Here is a 15574-nt window from a genome sequence, read left to right as displayed (position 1 = left end):
CTTTCAGGGAAAGAAAACCACAAAAACTAATGAATCTAAGAGGATGAATCTAAAGAAGGATCAGAGTCAGCTTCCAGGATTGTTAGTAACCAGTACAGAGTCAACTGAGAGCCTTCCCCAGACTCCTCAAATGCTTCCACCAAACCCATCCAGCAGTTCTTCAACCAAGGTACCGTTTTCCTGTTCCTAATATGTTCACCACCCTACATCATATTATAAGGATCCTCATGACCTTGAAAGAGTTTCTCAGTAATCCCTTACTATATAAAATTTCCTTATATAATAAAATCACCCATTAATTTATCAAATGCAGATATTGAGACCTCAATGTATTCTAAGTCCTGTGGCTTTTGGCAAGGTATGCATTTATGAAATAATTCCTGACCTCAAGAATGTGACTGTCTTATGTTTGGTCCTGAAATAAGGAATGGTAGTGGCCAGGCAATTAGACATGACTATAAGGGTATGTTTCTCCCCTACATTTCAGTCTCCTTTCACCCCTTTCCCCTTAACCACGGGCCTAGACTAGTTCTCAGCATTATATGCTCTTTCCCATGTCAGGTGTTTGCACATAGGCTCTTTCCTTGATTGGGAATTCATTATCCCTATCTCTTCTCTGGCTCAAATGCTTTCAACCTTCAGGTACCAACCTGAATTCCTTCCCCAGGCAAGTCCTCACTGAAACAACCCCTTTCAAGAAAGGATCAGATACTCTCATTGTTTGGACACTTTACTATTCCTTTATAGTACTTATCACAACTGTGATAACTACATTTTTCTTTCCTTCTAGACAAGGAGCTCAGATTATAGGTAACCTGTCCCAGAGGAAGACAAGACAGGGGTGGGAAAGTGATTTCACACCTGTAGACATTGACTCCTATTCCAACCTGCTTTTTGTTTTGCCCTGTGGTTATATGCAACCCAGGACTATGGAGCCTGTATTTGAGATGAATGGGCACTAAAAGATGGCCCCAAGGCAACATGAAGGGTAGGCAAGAGCAGGATTTAAACCACTATTCTCTAACATAGTTTCTCACCTATGAACCAAGCTGCCCTCTGACTCAGGCTGCATACCCACCACCCCCCCCCCCCCCACACACACACACACACACATGCCCCTTGAAGACAGACCTCCCATATAAAGGGACTCTCTATTTGGGGTGTAGTTTCCTTGTTGTCATTTTTATTAGTTCCAAGAGTCCATATTTCGTCCAGTAATCTTTCCCAAAATATCAGTAGGTTTCTAGGAGCCTGAAGAGCAGATATCAGAAAGCCACTTGTGTATTTTCTTGATCAGAAAGTCATAGTTAATAAACATCCTTAAATGCAGCCAATTCTGGACTGAGATTTGCTTCCCTTATAACCAGGGAAGTTTACCTTCCTGCTTTGGCCAGTTTTCATCAGATGTAGGACCTGGATTCCATCCCAAAACAATGAAATTTCATCTGAGCTTTTAATATTTGGAGTGTGAAATTTGTAATCCTAGTTGAGATAGGAGAAGGATAGGTAATACAGGTATCTGTATATGTGCTATTATTTCAGAAAAAAATTGAAAACTTAAGACTCTACATTAAAAAAGAGAAAAGAAAAAAAAGAGAGAAAAGAAATGATGTTGTGTTCTATGTGATTTTGAATATCATTATCAAGAACTAAGGAAAAAATCTTTTTTTCTCGAGAAAAAAAATGACATAGCCACCAAAATTAACGACTTAAAAAGGAAGACCGTATCTCAGAAACAGAGTCAACTTCCAGGAACTTCAGCAACCAGCAAATGCCCAACTGGGAGCAGTTGTCCAGTGAAATCTATACCTCCACCAACACCATCCAGCAGTTTCTCAGTCAAGGTACCTGCTCCCTATTCCCATTCCTTGTACCTCCTACAACATAAGTACAAGAATTATCATAATCTCATTTCCCACAATTTACCATTTATTTATTTAATATAATCACTCATTCATTTTTCCGTGTATGTTTTGTGATCCCACTCTATTCTAACTCCTTGGCTATTTACAAAGCATGTATTTATGAAATAATCTCTAATTTTGAGAGGGTTACACTCTTGTGTTGAATAGAAAGAGGAGGGGAAGGTGACCAGACAAGTCAAGATGAATGTGTGTTCACCCTTACATTCCACTTTCCCTGGCCCTACTCCCCTTTGTTCACCCACCACATGATAGGGTTTATTTTCAAAGTTCTGTGCTCCTTCCCATGTCAGATGTTTTGACATGGACTGCTTTCTTTGTTTGGAATCACTTGTCCTGATTCACCACTGGTTCAGGTGTCTACACCTTTCAGGTGCAAACCTGAATCTCTTCCTCATACAAGTCCTCACTGATACCCCCCCTCCCAGAATACATTAGGTATTCCTCTTTTTTTCTTTTTTTTAATAAATTTATTTATTTATCTACATTTTATTTTTGGCTGCGTTGGATCTTTGTTGTGGTGAGTGGGGACTACTCTTCATTGTGGTGTGTGGGCTTCTCATTGCGGTGGCTTCTCTTGTTGCAGAGCATGGGCTCTAGGCATGCAGACTTCAGTAGTTGTGACTCGCGGGCTCAGTAGTTGTGGTTCGCTGGCTCTAGAGCACAGGCTCAGTAGTTGTGGTGCATGGACTTAGTTGCTCCGTGGCATGTGAGATCTTCCCGGACCAGGGCTCGAACCCTTGTCCCCTGCATTGGCAGGCAGATTCTTAACGGCTGTGCCACCAGGGAAGTCCTAGGTATTCCTTTTGTTTGCTTTCAAAGATCTGTTTCCTTTTCCTTTTTAGCACTTATCGCAACTGTAATAAATGTACATTTTTCTTTGTTACTATACTATAACATCAGTTATAAGGCGCAGGTCAACTGAAGAAAAATGCACAACCTAAAAGTTGAGAGTTATGTTTTATTCAGCAGACAATATGAGGACTTAAGCGGGGGACACAGAATCTCAGATAGCTCTGAGATACTGCTCTGAAGAAGCAAGTGGGGAGCCAGGATGTATAGGAGGTTTTGCAACAAAGACCAGGTAGTTGGAACATCAAAAGATTACTGTTAATAAAGACAGCCAGATATCTCAAGTTAAGGAATTTAGCACTTTTCTATGTATAGGAAGATGCAAGAGTCTGAACTCACTGAAATCATTCCTTTGCTATGAACCTCAGCTATGTGGGGCCAGTCTCCTGTGCTTTCTCATGCTGAGTTTCCTCAAGGTGTGCCATCAGGGTTGGCTGCAGCAGTTGACTGCTAGATGGCGGGCATCCTGTTTCTATCTTGAGTTCCCTCAGGGCTTACCGTTGGGGCAGCTGTAATGTGATGGCTTGATGGCTGCAGCATCCTCAGTTTATGGATGTGGCAGGCCGTAGTTTTCATTCACAGTGCTCTTTCCCAGCAAAGACCAGATGAGAATGGAAAAGTGAGTACACACACGTGTGTATCAGCTCCTATCCTAGCCTGCCTTTGTTCTGCCCTGATTTGACCCCTGTGCTTATCATCACACTGGGGTACAATGCCTATTTCTGCGGTAGATAAGCAAGTGACTGAGGCATAGGCAAAAGGAGTATTTAAATCACTATTCTCTAAAATAGTTTGTCACCCAAGTTCCAAGCTGCTGAGGCTGAAGCCCCCTATGCAAATCCATGTATACCAGTTGAAGACAGATTTCTTCTGACAAGACTTTTCAAGTTTTGTTATTGTTTTTATTACTGTTACCTCCAATGATTAATAATTCCTCACATAGTCTCTCTTTGTTTTATTTATGGGATGGAGCTAGTAATCTGTGCCTGTTTGCCTCTAGGTCCAGCTGGCCTTGGTCTAGTCATTGAAACCCCAGGCTCACTGTCTCTCTGCTACGACAATGACTTATGTGGACATCTCTAGACAACCCTATTTTTCTTCTTTATTTTTTTTAACATCTTTATTGGAGTATAATTGCTTTACAATGTGTGTTAGTTTCTGCTGTGTAACAAAGTGAGTCAGCTGTACGTATACATATATCCCCATATCCGCCCCCCCTTGCAAGACAACCCTATTTTTCTATGCATACAGGCTTAGAATTGACACTTTCTAAGGTCCTATCTGCCTAAACTTGTGACATAGTCATTTCTACTTTCATAAGAATCATTCTGCTGCCCCTAAAACTCCTTGGAGCACAGGAATCCCAGGGAGGCTCATCTGTCCTTTTGGCCTCATACACCTAAACACACCATTCAGTCATTTCTTCTTTGGGGTCCAGCCACCTCTGTAGGAGACCTGGCACAAAGACGATCTGACCCATTCTGTCTTTGATTCATCAGTGGAAAGAGCAGGAAAGCCTTGCTCTTCTTCATCATGGGGTCTCCCAACTGTTTTCTTTGTAATATAGGCTCTGTTTGGGATTCAAAGACAGAAGCAGACCAATATTTTCTTTTATTCCTGCTGCTATGTCTCCCCAGTAGCAAACAGCACACATTGGCATGCTTCAAGAACAGGGTAGAGTGGTGAAGGAAATAAGCCAAGGGAAAAAATTCAATTACTATTTTTAAGTATTATCCAGCCATATAGTATGTTTTAGGGACCTAAATCCTACTGTTATGATGGGAGTTTTTGGTTTAACCGAATGTAAAAAATGATCAAGATGCTCTTGTCAATGAGATTGAATTACTAAATGTAGCAGAAGTGAATAGAGAAGCTTCTTTAATAAAGTGCTTCCCATACCACCTCTATATTGGGTTTCCATCAAGAAAGCCAACATTAAGCATGAAACATCTGTGGATCAGAGCAAAAATAGAAAGCCCTGTGTCTACTGTAAAATAATAATGTAGTGATATTTCTAGGTAATGAGCATTTAATGATGCTAGACTCTAAAACCTGTGTCCTTTGTGTACACTATCTCATTTGTTCTTTATAACGTCACACGAGGATGCTATTGTTAATCCCATTTTACATATGAGAAAACTGAAGTTCTTAGAGGTTAGAAATCTTCTCCAAGTTCATGCAGAAGGTGAATGTGAGAGCCAGGATTCAAATGTAGCCTAACTGAATTCTAAAACTTGAGCTTTTAGTTGCATATATTGTTGTATAGATGCTACAATATCTGAAATTTATTTGTAAAAATTTATGTCGGATAGTGTTATATCTCAGATTTGTTTCCATTGCCCAGACTCTTAAGCCTTCTAATGAGGAATGAAGTGACAAGGAAGGTCAGAGGGTGTTCTAATCAAGTAGCTGCATGCCAGAGACAGGCATTTTAAGCAGCTCCCTCAACTACAATTTTACCAACAACTGATACTTTATGGATTGGTTAAATGAATGCTAGAAGTGGTAAGAACTGCGGCAATTCTATACTGCAGAACGTTAGAAATGGTCTTTCATCAGTGAAACCAAAGGTAGTCAAAATAACTGATTTTACAGACACTTCCTGCCCTGGCTTAAACAATTATAAAAATCCATGTACTGAGAATGCCCTGGGTGAAACCGTGAATGGGTCTGTTTATTGCTGAGAACTACGAAAGATTTGGTTGCTTGATAGAGACTAGGTAGATAGCAGAATCCTGCCTCTGGAATTATGAATTTGAAACAGTGTCTCTGGTATGCTGATAAACAAAGCATTCAAATGAATGCAGACCTGGGTTTCCTGGATTTGAAGAGTAGATGATAGAACCGATTTGCTTATTTGGTAAATATATAAGGTAATGAAGACTTAGTTAATAAAATGTCCATAAGTACAGCCAACATTGTTCAGAGATGTGCTTCCATTATAACCTGGTAGAGTTTTCTACTAATAAATTACTCCAAGTGTTGTCTTGGTGAAGTTGATACAGGCCAGTTTGCAGCAGAGGTAGAGCCAGAATTCCAAAACAGATCGATGAAATTTTGATCACCTGAGTTTTTAACATTTGCAGAGAGAAGTTTGAAATCCTGGTTGGACTCCAAGCTGGGGAGGTGTTGAGGGTATCTGAAGATGTACTATTATTCCAGAGCAAATTGGCAGAGTGAAGATCCTGTGGTGTGTGTGTGTGAGAGAGAGACAGAGAGAGATAGAGACAGAGAGAAAGAGAGAGAGAGAGAGAGAGAGAGAGAGAGAGAGAGAGAGAAATGTTATGGTTCATCTGATATTGAAAACCATTAACCAGGAAGAAGAAAATACATATTTTGGGATTCAAAGAATAGAAGACACAACCAATAAAACGCTTGACTCCAAGAAAAAGAAACTCTGCCCGGAGCAGAGTCAGCTTCCACAATATGCAAACTTCAGCATAATCCCAAATGAGGGCTGCCTTCAGACTCCTCAGATGCTGCCACCAACCTCATCCAGCAGTTCCTCAACCAAGGTACCAGATTCCTGTTTTCAGTACTTTCCCTCCCTACAACATAATGACAGCGTTCTCTAGAACCATAAAGGAACTTCACACTAATCCCCTACAACATACAATTCTTTATTAATTAGATCACACGTATTGTTATTGAGTGTGTATTTTGAGATCCTACCTACATTCAAATTCGGACTCTTATTATGCTGCCCTTTGTATTAGGATATTCTATGACCTAATGTGCACATAAATCATTCCTCTTCAGTCATGGGTATAACTAGTAATTTGTTTGTTTAATTTTATTTCTGTGTTTCTCTCAATACATCATGAGTGAGAGAGCTTAGGGTGCAATGAGGTGGAGAAATACAGAAACAAACAAAGCACTATCACCAATTCTTTCTCTTTTTTTTAATTATGGAAGTAATATCATCTAAGAAATTTAGGAAATGCAGATACATAGACAAAAATAATTAATTTTAACTATCTGAAATCTCCCTTCTATCAAATGCCATATTTTGGTAAACAGTCTTTCTGATTTTACCTTTTGTTATGTATATACAAAGAATATCAATTTATCCCAGGTTGATCACATTACACATATTTTTCTATAATTCAGGTTTTTACTTTCACCTGCTATATCTTGAAGTGCTACTTAATTCAAGAAGTATAGATTTAAATTATTATTTTAATGTAAGAGAATAACTGCATCTTTAAATTTTTATAAATTTAAAAATAATCCTTTACTATTTGACTTTAGGCTATTTTCAGTATTCCCTATACACACAATGAACATAATAAGAACATGTGTCCATCAGGTCTTCTTTCATGACCCTGAGTATAGATACATAATTTCTTCCTTAGGTCCTGTGCACTTCTTGTCAAGGTGCTGCTGTTGTTACTAGTATGAGATTTGTTTTTCCTGATTAACTTGGCCTGGGAATGAGCATCGGATGTAGGGAGAATTGGCCACAGTGATGAGAAATCAGAGTTAAGCCTCATGACCCCCAGGCTGTGGCCTGTATAACGGTACAAGTCAGACCACATGGAGCACTGCTGGTCTGTGGAGGCAGCTGGCCTGTCTCCATGAACTGGTCCCTAGAACTCCCATGGCCCCCCCTTGCCTTCACACTTCTTACAGATCAGTAACCTCCCCTCCAATTCAAACTGCTCTCCTGAAACTCAGAAATGGTGCAGGCACTGGGTAGACAGGGGGGCATAGAAAAGTCCCCTGACACCTGACTTCTCCTTTGGCATTCTTCTCCTAAGGGTCCTGCCATTATTCTAACAGGGGTGTGTAGAGGAGGAAAAGCAACTTCCCCTCTACCGTTCTGAGTTCTTGGCTGAGACCCCTGTATTAAAGCAAAGATTGTCAAGAAAAAGCTAGCAGAAGTTTATTAACAGGTATACCTCATCTATACATAGACGAGACCCAAGAAGAATGAGTAACTCCCTGAGGTGGCCTAAGCCCCCAGCTTAAATACCATCTTTAGTGAAGACAGAAGAAAGACAAGTGTGGGGAGGCCCGTTTTGTGGAGGTTACCAGGAAAAGCAGGAAAAACAAGGGTGATGTTTGTTATGCAAATTTAAGTCAGTTTCTCCTCTGGTGATAGTATTCTCTTGAGATTTAGAGTCCTCCTTCTCTTCCTAGTACACAGGGGGAGACACCCTTAGAAATGGAGATTTAGTTTATAAATACACATTTCCCTTGCAAAAGGGCAACTTTCTTTCTGGTTTTAGAGCTTCCTCTATGTATGTTGTTTTTCAAAATAATCAGCTTAAGATAATCCTATGCCAAAGAAACATATTTTGGGGTGGCTGATTCTGCTACTCTTCAAAACATCCCTTATCCAGGACATTTCCAAATTCAGAAAGTTCATGGGATTTTTTTCCAGTGACTGTCTACTAACCCTTTTTCAACATAACACTGCTTTCCTGAAAAGAGACTTTCAAATTTGGGTCTTTAAATTGCCACATCTACTGGGATGAGATCAATGGATTCTGACTGGAGCCATTCCCTACTCTCAGTGCTATCAAGGGCAATTTATGTTCATCCAAATTTGTATCTTATCTTGCACACTGAAATGAGTTGATGGGATAATTTAAGTTGATTTTTTCATCCTCATCTCTACTAGAAATCACTACACAGCAGCATTGCTATTGCCCACTGCCTCTGTACTCTACATAGCTCTTCCTGGGAGAAATAGTTCTTCCCTTGAGTTTAAAAAGGTTTAAAAAACCTTTTAAAGAAAAGTATTCTTCCTACCACACTCATAAAACAATGAAAAAGAAGAAAATTCACTGTTTAAATCATCTCCATACATTCCATTCGATTATATATACCACGTCAGTGATCTTTGTCTAGGTTTTTTTTTTTTCCAACTCCACCTAATTATGTTCTTAATATGTTAATTATGTTCTTAATTATGTTCTTTGTTGAGGTCAACATTTAGCCGTAGATGATTCTCATTAGAGAGTGAATCCTGTTCTTAATTGTGCCTGTTTTTGGTGTATACTTCTATGTAGAAACCAAGATTGAAGGCTGTACCTAAAGAAGCTTCCAGAGAGGAGGGCTTCCAGAGGGGGCCCAAAGAAGTGATGGTGCTGAAAGCAACGGAACCATTTACATATGATGTCAGAGAAGGCGAGAGGAAGATGTTTCATGCCACAGTGGCTACTGAGAGCCAGTTCTTCCAAGTGAAGGTTTATCATGTTGACCTGAAGGAGAAGTTCATCCCAAAGAAAATCATTGCCATATCAGATTATTTTGGCCGCAGTGGGTTCCTGGAGGTGTTCAATGCCTCATCTGTGTCTGATGTTAACCCTGACCGAAAGATGGAGATCTCTAAACGCCTGATTCAAAAGGCAAATGCAACTCCTAAAATCAGTCATCTTTACTCGCAAGCTCTAGGAACATTTGTGAATGGGGTGTTTCTGGTGCATGAGGTAAGCCCACACCATTGTTCTGCAATATTTCTTCTGCAACCCTGGAACGTAAAAGTCTTAGCTGCCGAATGAATTTGGTTAACTTCATAAACACAGGAACTCAAAGCCCCCCTGACCAGGGATACCTGGGTGCCGTCTTCCCACTTCAGAATATAACATAGACAATCTCTTAACATTCTTCTTCCCAAGGTAACAGCATGCAAGTCCTCCAGAAATCATGGGATTTTAACAGCTGTGCTAATCCATTCATAGCCACCCTGAGCCAGTAAAGGGCAGAGTTTATATCTGTATATATATATAGATACATACAAATCTATATCCATCTATATATGTTTATATATATAGATATATAGAGAGAGGTGGGGGGGGCGAAGAGAGAGAGCTCTCCTTCTGGTTTTGTTTCTTTGAGTTCTGCCTCCTGTTTCAGTGACAGCTTAACTTAATTGTGAATAAAGAATTGCCCTTCCAAGCTAGGATTTCAACTATGACAACCAGAGTCAGAAATCAATAGACTACTTTGCCCTAGAATCAGCTCTTATCCACAGTTAGCTAAGATTCTGATCATCTGACCTCTAAAGTTCTCTCACTTCTTCACATTCATTCATCAAAAAATTGTTGAGCAAAAAACCTTGGCATTAACAAATAAGAGAAATATGGATGTTGAAAACGCTAGAAAAATCAAGTTGTTTCATTCCACAATATATTAATATGGGCAATAAAATGCAGAATTTTGCTGAATTCTTAGAATTAGGGTAGGTATTTCAGTCCCAACACATCATAGAAATACTAAGGTTAGCTGACCTAACCGTTATGTGAAGTATTGTTTCATAATCCATTATATATGTCTTCTAGGGTGGCTGTTTACCTATCCCCCTGTTGTTTTCCATACACTCTGTTTAAGTGACTGTGCACACATGTGCATTTGTAGAATTCATGAGTAAAGTAAGTGATATAGAAATTAGAACAATGGAAGTAGATGATCTAGATTCAAGATTGGGCAGATTAGGGAAGAATGAATAAATAGAGAAGATAGAGGAAAGAATTACATATTGAAATAATAATCTGCTTAAGGAGGACTTGCAACCATCTTTTTGAGACTCATAATAAGACATGAATGGCCTTTGTTCTCAGGGAGATCCAAAGAAACCTGTGAAGCTTATCAGACCACACTATATCCAATTTTCTTAAGAAATCTCAGCTATTCTGAGATGGGAGCAGGAAAAATTAGGAAAGTAATCCAGTTTTCTAGAAGAACCCAGCACACAAAGACTTAAAGGAAGGAAAGACAGAAAGAGAATTTAAATGGGGGGATAAACTGAACAAGATATCTTACACTATTTGGTACCTGTAATTCTGGACCTCCAGCTCATATTAACTGGTCTGAGACAACAGTTTCCACTAACACCCTATATTTTTCAAAGTTGTGGAAATTCCTGATCCAGTTCTCAGAAGATGGATGCTAATTTTCTTTTGCAGAAATTGGTACGTAATGAATGCATATATTATGAAATACAAGATAATACAGGAGTGATGGAAGTCCTGGTTTATGGAGAACGACTGACCAGAATCAGCTGTGAGAAAGGCGATAGACTTACACTCATCTGCTTTGAATTGGCAGTAAGTGGGGATAAGAGGCAGCTGAGATCCATAATTCACAGTTTCATCAAGGTGAGATTTTCTGGGGGGTCATTATTGTTCCAAAGTAGAAGTCTTTAAGAAAACTAGACTGCTGTTACTACGGAGAGTCCAGCAGGTGGAACGAGAACTAATTTTTGCCATTTAGTGGGTGTAAAGTTTCTTTTCATTATTCCTTTTTTTAATGATATTTTTAAATTTATTTTTTTTGTATTGAAGTATAGTTTACAATGTTTTCTTAGTTTCAAGTGTACAGCAAATGGGATCAGTTACACACACACACACACACACACACACACACACACACACATATATATATTCATTTTCAGATTCTTTTCCCTTATAGGTTATTACAAGATACTGAGTATAGTTCTCTGTGCTATACAGTAGGTCCTCAGTTACCTATTTTATAGATAATAATGTGCATATGTTAATCCAAAACTCCTAATTTACTCCCGCTTCTCCCACTGCTATCCTCTTTGGTAACCATAAGTTTGCTTTCTATGTCTGTCAATCTATTCCTGTTTTGTAAATAAGTTCATTTGTATCATTTTTTTAGATTCCACATATAAATAATAACATATGATAATTGTCTTTCTCTGACTACTTCACTTAGTATGATAATCTCTAGGTCCGTCCATGTTGCTTCTAATGACATTATTTCATTCTTTTTATGGCTGAGTAGTATTCCATTGTATATATGTACCACATCTTCTTTATCCATTCATTTGTCGATGGACATTTAGGTTGGTTCCATGTACTGGTTATTGTAGTGCTGCAGTGAACATTGTGGTACATGTCTCTTTTTGAATTATGGTCTTCTCAGGGCATATGCCCAGTAGTGGGATTGCTGGGTCATGTGGTAACTCTATTTTTAGCTTTTTAAGGAACCTCCATACTGTTCTCCATAGTGGCTGCACCAATTTACATTCCCAACAACAGTGTAAGGAAGGTTTCTTTTTCTCCACACCCTCTCCAGCATTTGTTACTTGTAACTATTTTTTTCTTTACATTATCTCATTTAATCCACATAGTATCTTTTTCTTAATATATTTTTATTGGAGTATAATTGCTTTACAATACTGTGTTAGTTTCTATTGTATACCATAGTGAATCAGTCATATGCATATATGTCCTTCCCTCTTGAGCCTCCCTCCCATCCACCCTATCCCACCCCTCTAGGTCATCATCCTCTTTTCCATAGTGGTTGTAACAATTTACATTCTCACCAACAGTGCAGCAGGTTTCCTTTTCCCCACACCCTTTCCAGCATTTATTGTTTCTAGATTTTTTGATAACGGCCATTCTGACCGGCGTGAGGTGCTACCTCATTGTAGTTTTGATTTACATTTCTCTAATAATTAGTGATGTTGAGCATCTTTTCATGTGCCTCTTGACCATCTGTATGTCTCACTTGGTGAAATGTCAATTTAGGTATTCCACCCAATTTTTAATTAGATTGTTGTTGTTTTTTTTGATATTGAGCTCCATGAACTGTTTGCATATTTTGGAGATTAATCCTTTGTCTGTTGTTTCACTTGCAAATATTTTCTCCCATTCTGAGGGTTGTCTTTTTGTCTTGTTTATGGTTTCCTTTGCTGTGCAAAAGCTTTTAAGTTTAATTAAGTCCCATTTGTTTATTTTTGTTTTTTTTTCTATTACGCTAGGAGGTGGGACAAAAAAGATCTTGCTGTGGTTTATGTCAAAGAGTGTTTTTCCTATATTTTCCTCTAAGAGTTTTATAGTGTCTGGGCTTACATTTATGTCTTTAATCCATTTGGAGTTTATTTTTGTGTATGGTGTTAGGTAGTTGCTCTAATTTCATTCTTTTACATGTAGTTGTCCAGTTTTCCCAGCACCACTTATTGAAGAAGTTGTCTTTTCTCCATTGTATGTTCTTGTTTCCTTTGTTGTAAATTAGGTGACCGTATGTGTGTGAGTTTATCTCTGGGCATTCTATCCTGTACCATTGATCTGTATTTCTGTTTTTGTGCCAGTACCATACTGTCTTGATTACTGTAGCTTTGTGGTATAGTTTGAATTTGGGGAGCCTGATTTCTCCAACCCCATTTTTCTTTCTCAAGATCGCTTTGGCAACTCAGGGTCTTTTGTGTTCCTTACAACTTGTAAAACGTTTTGTTCTAATTCTGTGAAGAATGCCATTGGTAGTTTGATAGGGATTGCATTGAATCTGTAGATTGCTTTTGATTCTTCCAGTCCAAGGACATGGTATATTTCTCCATCTGTTTATGTCATCTCTGATTTCTTTCATCAGTATTTTATAATTTTCTGAGTACAAGTCTTTCACCTCTTTAGGCAGGTTTATTCCTAGATACTTTATTCTTTCTGTTGCAATTGTAAATGGGAGTGTTTCCTTAATTTCTCTTTCTGATTTTTCGTTATTGGTGTATAGGAACGCCAGAGGTTTCTGTGCATTAATTTTGTATCCTGCAACCTTACCAAATTCATTGATTAGTTCTATTAGTTTTCTGGTGGCATCTTTAGGATTTTCTATGTATAGTATCATGTCATCTGCAAACAGTGACAGTTTTACTTCTTCTTTTCCAATTTGTATTCTTTTTCTTTCTTTTTCTTCTCTGATTGCCATGGCTAGAACTTCCAAAAATATGTTGAATAAGAGTGGCAAGAGTGGATATCCTTGTCTTGTTCCTGATCTTAGTGGAAATGCTTTCAGTTTTTCGCCATTGAGTATGATGCTTGCTGTGGGTTTGTCATATATGGCCTTTATTATGTTGAGGTAGGTTCCCTCTATACCCATTTTCTGGAGGGTTTTTATCATAAATAGGTGCTGAGTTTTGTCAAAAGCTTTTTCTGCATCTATTGAGATGTTCATATGGTTTTTATTCCTTAATTTGTTAATGTGGTGTATCACATTGATTGATTTGCATATATTAAAGAATCCTTACATCCCTGGGATGAATCCCACTTTACTGTGGTGTATGATCCATTTAATGTGTTGTTGTATTCTGTTTTCTAGTACTTTGTTCAGGATTTTTGCATCTATGTTCATCAGAGATATTGATCTATAATTTTCTTTTTTTAGGATATCTTTTTCTGGTTTTGGTATCAGGGTGATGGTGGCTTTCTAGAATGAATATGGGAGTGTTTCTCCCTCTGCAATTTTTAGAAGAGTATGAGAAGGGTCAGTGTTAGCTCTTCTCTAAATGTGTGATAGAATTCGCCTGTGAAACCATCTGGTCCTGGACTTTTCTTTTTTTGAAGATTTTTAATTACGGTTTCAATTTCATTACTTGTGATAGGTCTGTTTATATTTTCTAATTCTTCCTGGTTCAGTCTTGGAAAATTGTACCCTTCCAAGAATTTGTCCATTTCTTCGTGGCTGTCCATTATATTGGCATAAAGTTGTTGGTAGTAGTCTCTTATATTCCTTTGTATTTCTGCAGTGTCAGTTGTGATTTCTCCTTTTTCATTTCTAATTTTATTGATTTGCGTACTCTCCCTTTTTTTTCTTGATGAGTCTGGCTAAGGGTTTATCAATTTTGCCTATCTTCTCAGAGAACCAAGTTTTAGTTTTATTGATCCTTGCTATTGTTTTCTTCATTTCTATTTCATTTATTTCTGCTCTGATCTTTATGATTTCTTTCCCTCTACTGACTTTGGGTTTTCTTTGTTCTTTCTCTAGTTGTTTTAAGTGTACGGTTAGATTGTGTATTTGAGATTTTTCTTGTTTCTTGAGGTGATATTGAATTGCTATAAACTTCCCTCTTAGAACTGCTTTTGCTGCATCAAAAGCTTTTGTCAAAAGCTTTTTCTGCATCTATTGAGATGTTCATATGGTTTTTATTCCTTTTATTCCTATAGGTTTTGGGTCGATGTGTTTTCATTGTCATTTGTTTCTATGTACTTTTTTATTGCTTCTTTGATTTCTTCAGTGGTCTCTTGGTTATTTAGTAGTGCACTGTTTAGCCTCCATGTATTTGTGTTTTTTCAGTATTTTTTCCTGTAATTGATTTCCAATCTCATAGTGTTGTGGTCAGAAAAGATGCTTGATATGATTTCAATTTTCTTAAATTTTCTGAGGCTTGATTTGTGTCCAAAGATGTGATGTATCCTGGAGAATGTTTCGTGTGCACTTGAGAAGAAAGTGTATTCTGCCACTTTTGGGTGTAATGGTCTATAAATATCAATTAAATCTATCTGGTCTATTGTGTCATTTAAAGCTTGTGTTTCCTTATATATTTTGTTTGGATGATATGTCCATTGGTGTAAGTGTGGTGTTAAAGTCCCCTACTATTATTGTGTTACTGTTGATTTCTTCTTTCATGGTTCTTAGCATTTGCCTTATATATTGAGGTGCTCCTATGTTGGGTGCATGAACATTTATAATTGTTATATCTTCTTCTTGGATTGATCCTTTGATCATTATGTAGTGTCCTTCCTTATCTCATGTAACAGTCTTTATTTTAAAGTCTATTTTATCTGATATGCGTATTGCTAATCCAGCTTTCTTTTGATTTCCATTTTCATGGAATATCTTTTTCCATCCCTTCGCTTTCAGTCTGTATGTGTCCCTAGTCTTAAGTGGGTCTCTTGAAGACAGCATATATATGTGTCGTATTACTGTATCCATTCAGCCAGTCTGTGCCTTTTGGTTGGGGAATTTAATACATTTACATTGAAAGTTATTATTGATATGTATGCTCCTATTACCACTTTTTAAATTGTTTTGGCTTTGTTTTTGTGGGT

The 15574-nt window shown here is 38.0% G+C and overlaps 1 protein-coding gene across 1 annotated transcript in view; it reads left to right on the top strand.

The window, feature by feature from the left end:
• Positions 1-15574, top strand: part of LOC132438261 (interferon-activable protein 203-like) — a 41155-nt gene that overhangs the window by 15364 nt on the left and 10217 nt on the right. The window contains exons 4-8 of the mRNA XM_060032296.1: positions 8-169; positions 1677-1844; positions 6092-6289; positions 8792-9211; positions 10688-10879. Of these exons, the coding sequence (XP_059888279.1) occupies positions 8-169; positions 1677-1844; positions 6092-6289; positions 8792-9211; positions 10688-10879 (1140 nt within the window). The remainder of the gene's footprint in view (positions 1-7; positions 170-1676; positions 1845-6091; positions 6290-8791; positions 9212-10687; positions 10880-15574) is intronic.

Source organism: Delphinus delphis, chromosome 1 (genome assembly GCF_949987515.2).
Source record: "Delphinus delphis chromosome 1, mDelDel1.2, whole genome shotgun sequence".
Lineage (NCBI taxonomy): Eukaryota > Metazoa > Chordata > Mammalia > Artiodactyla > Delphinidae > Delphinus > Delphinus delphis.
The sequence above is the reverse complement of the archived record's forward strand: the minus strand, read 5'-3'. Positions and strand labels throughout refer to the sequence as shown.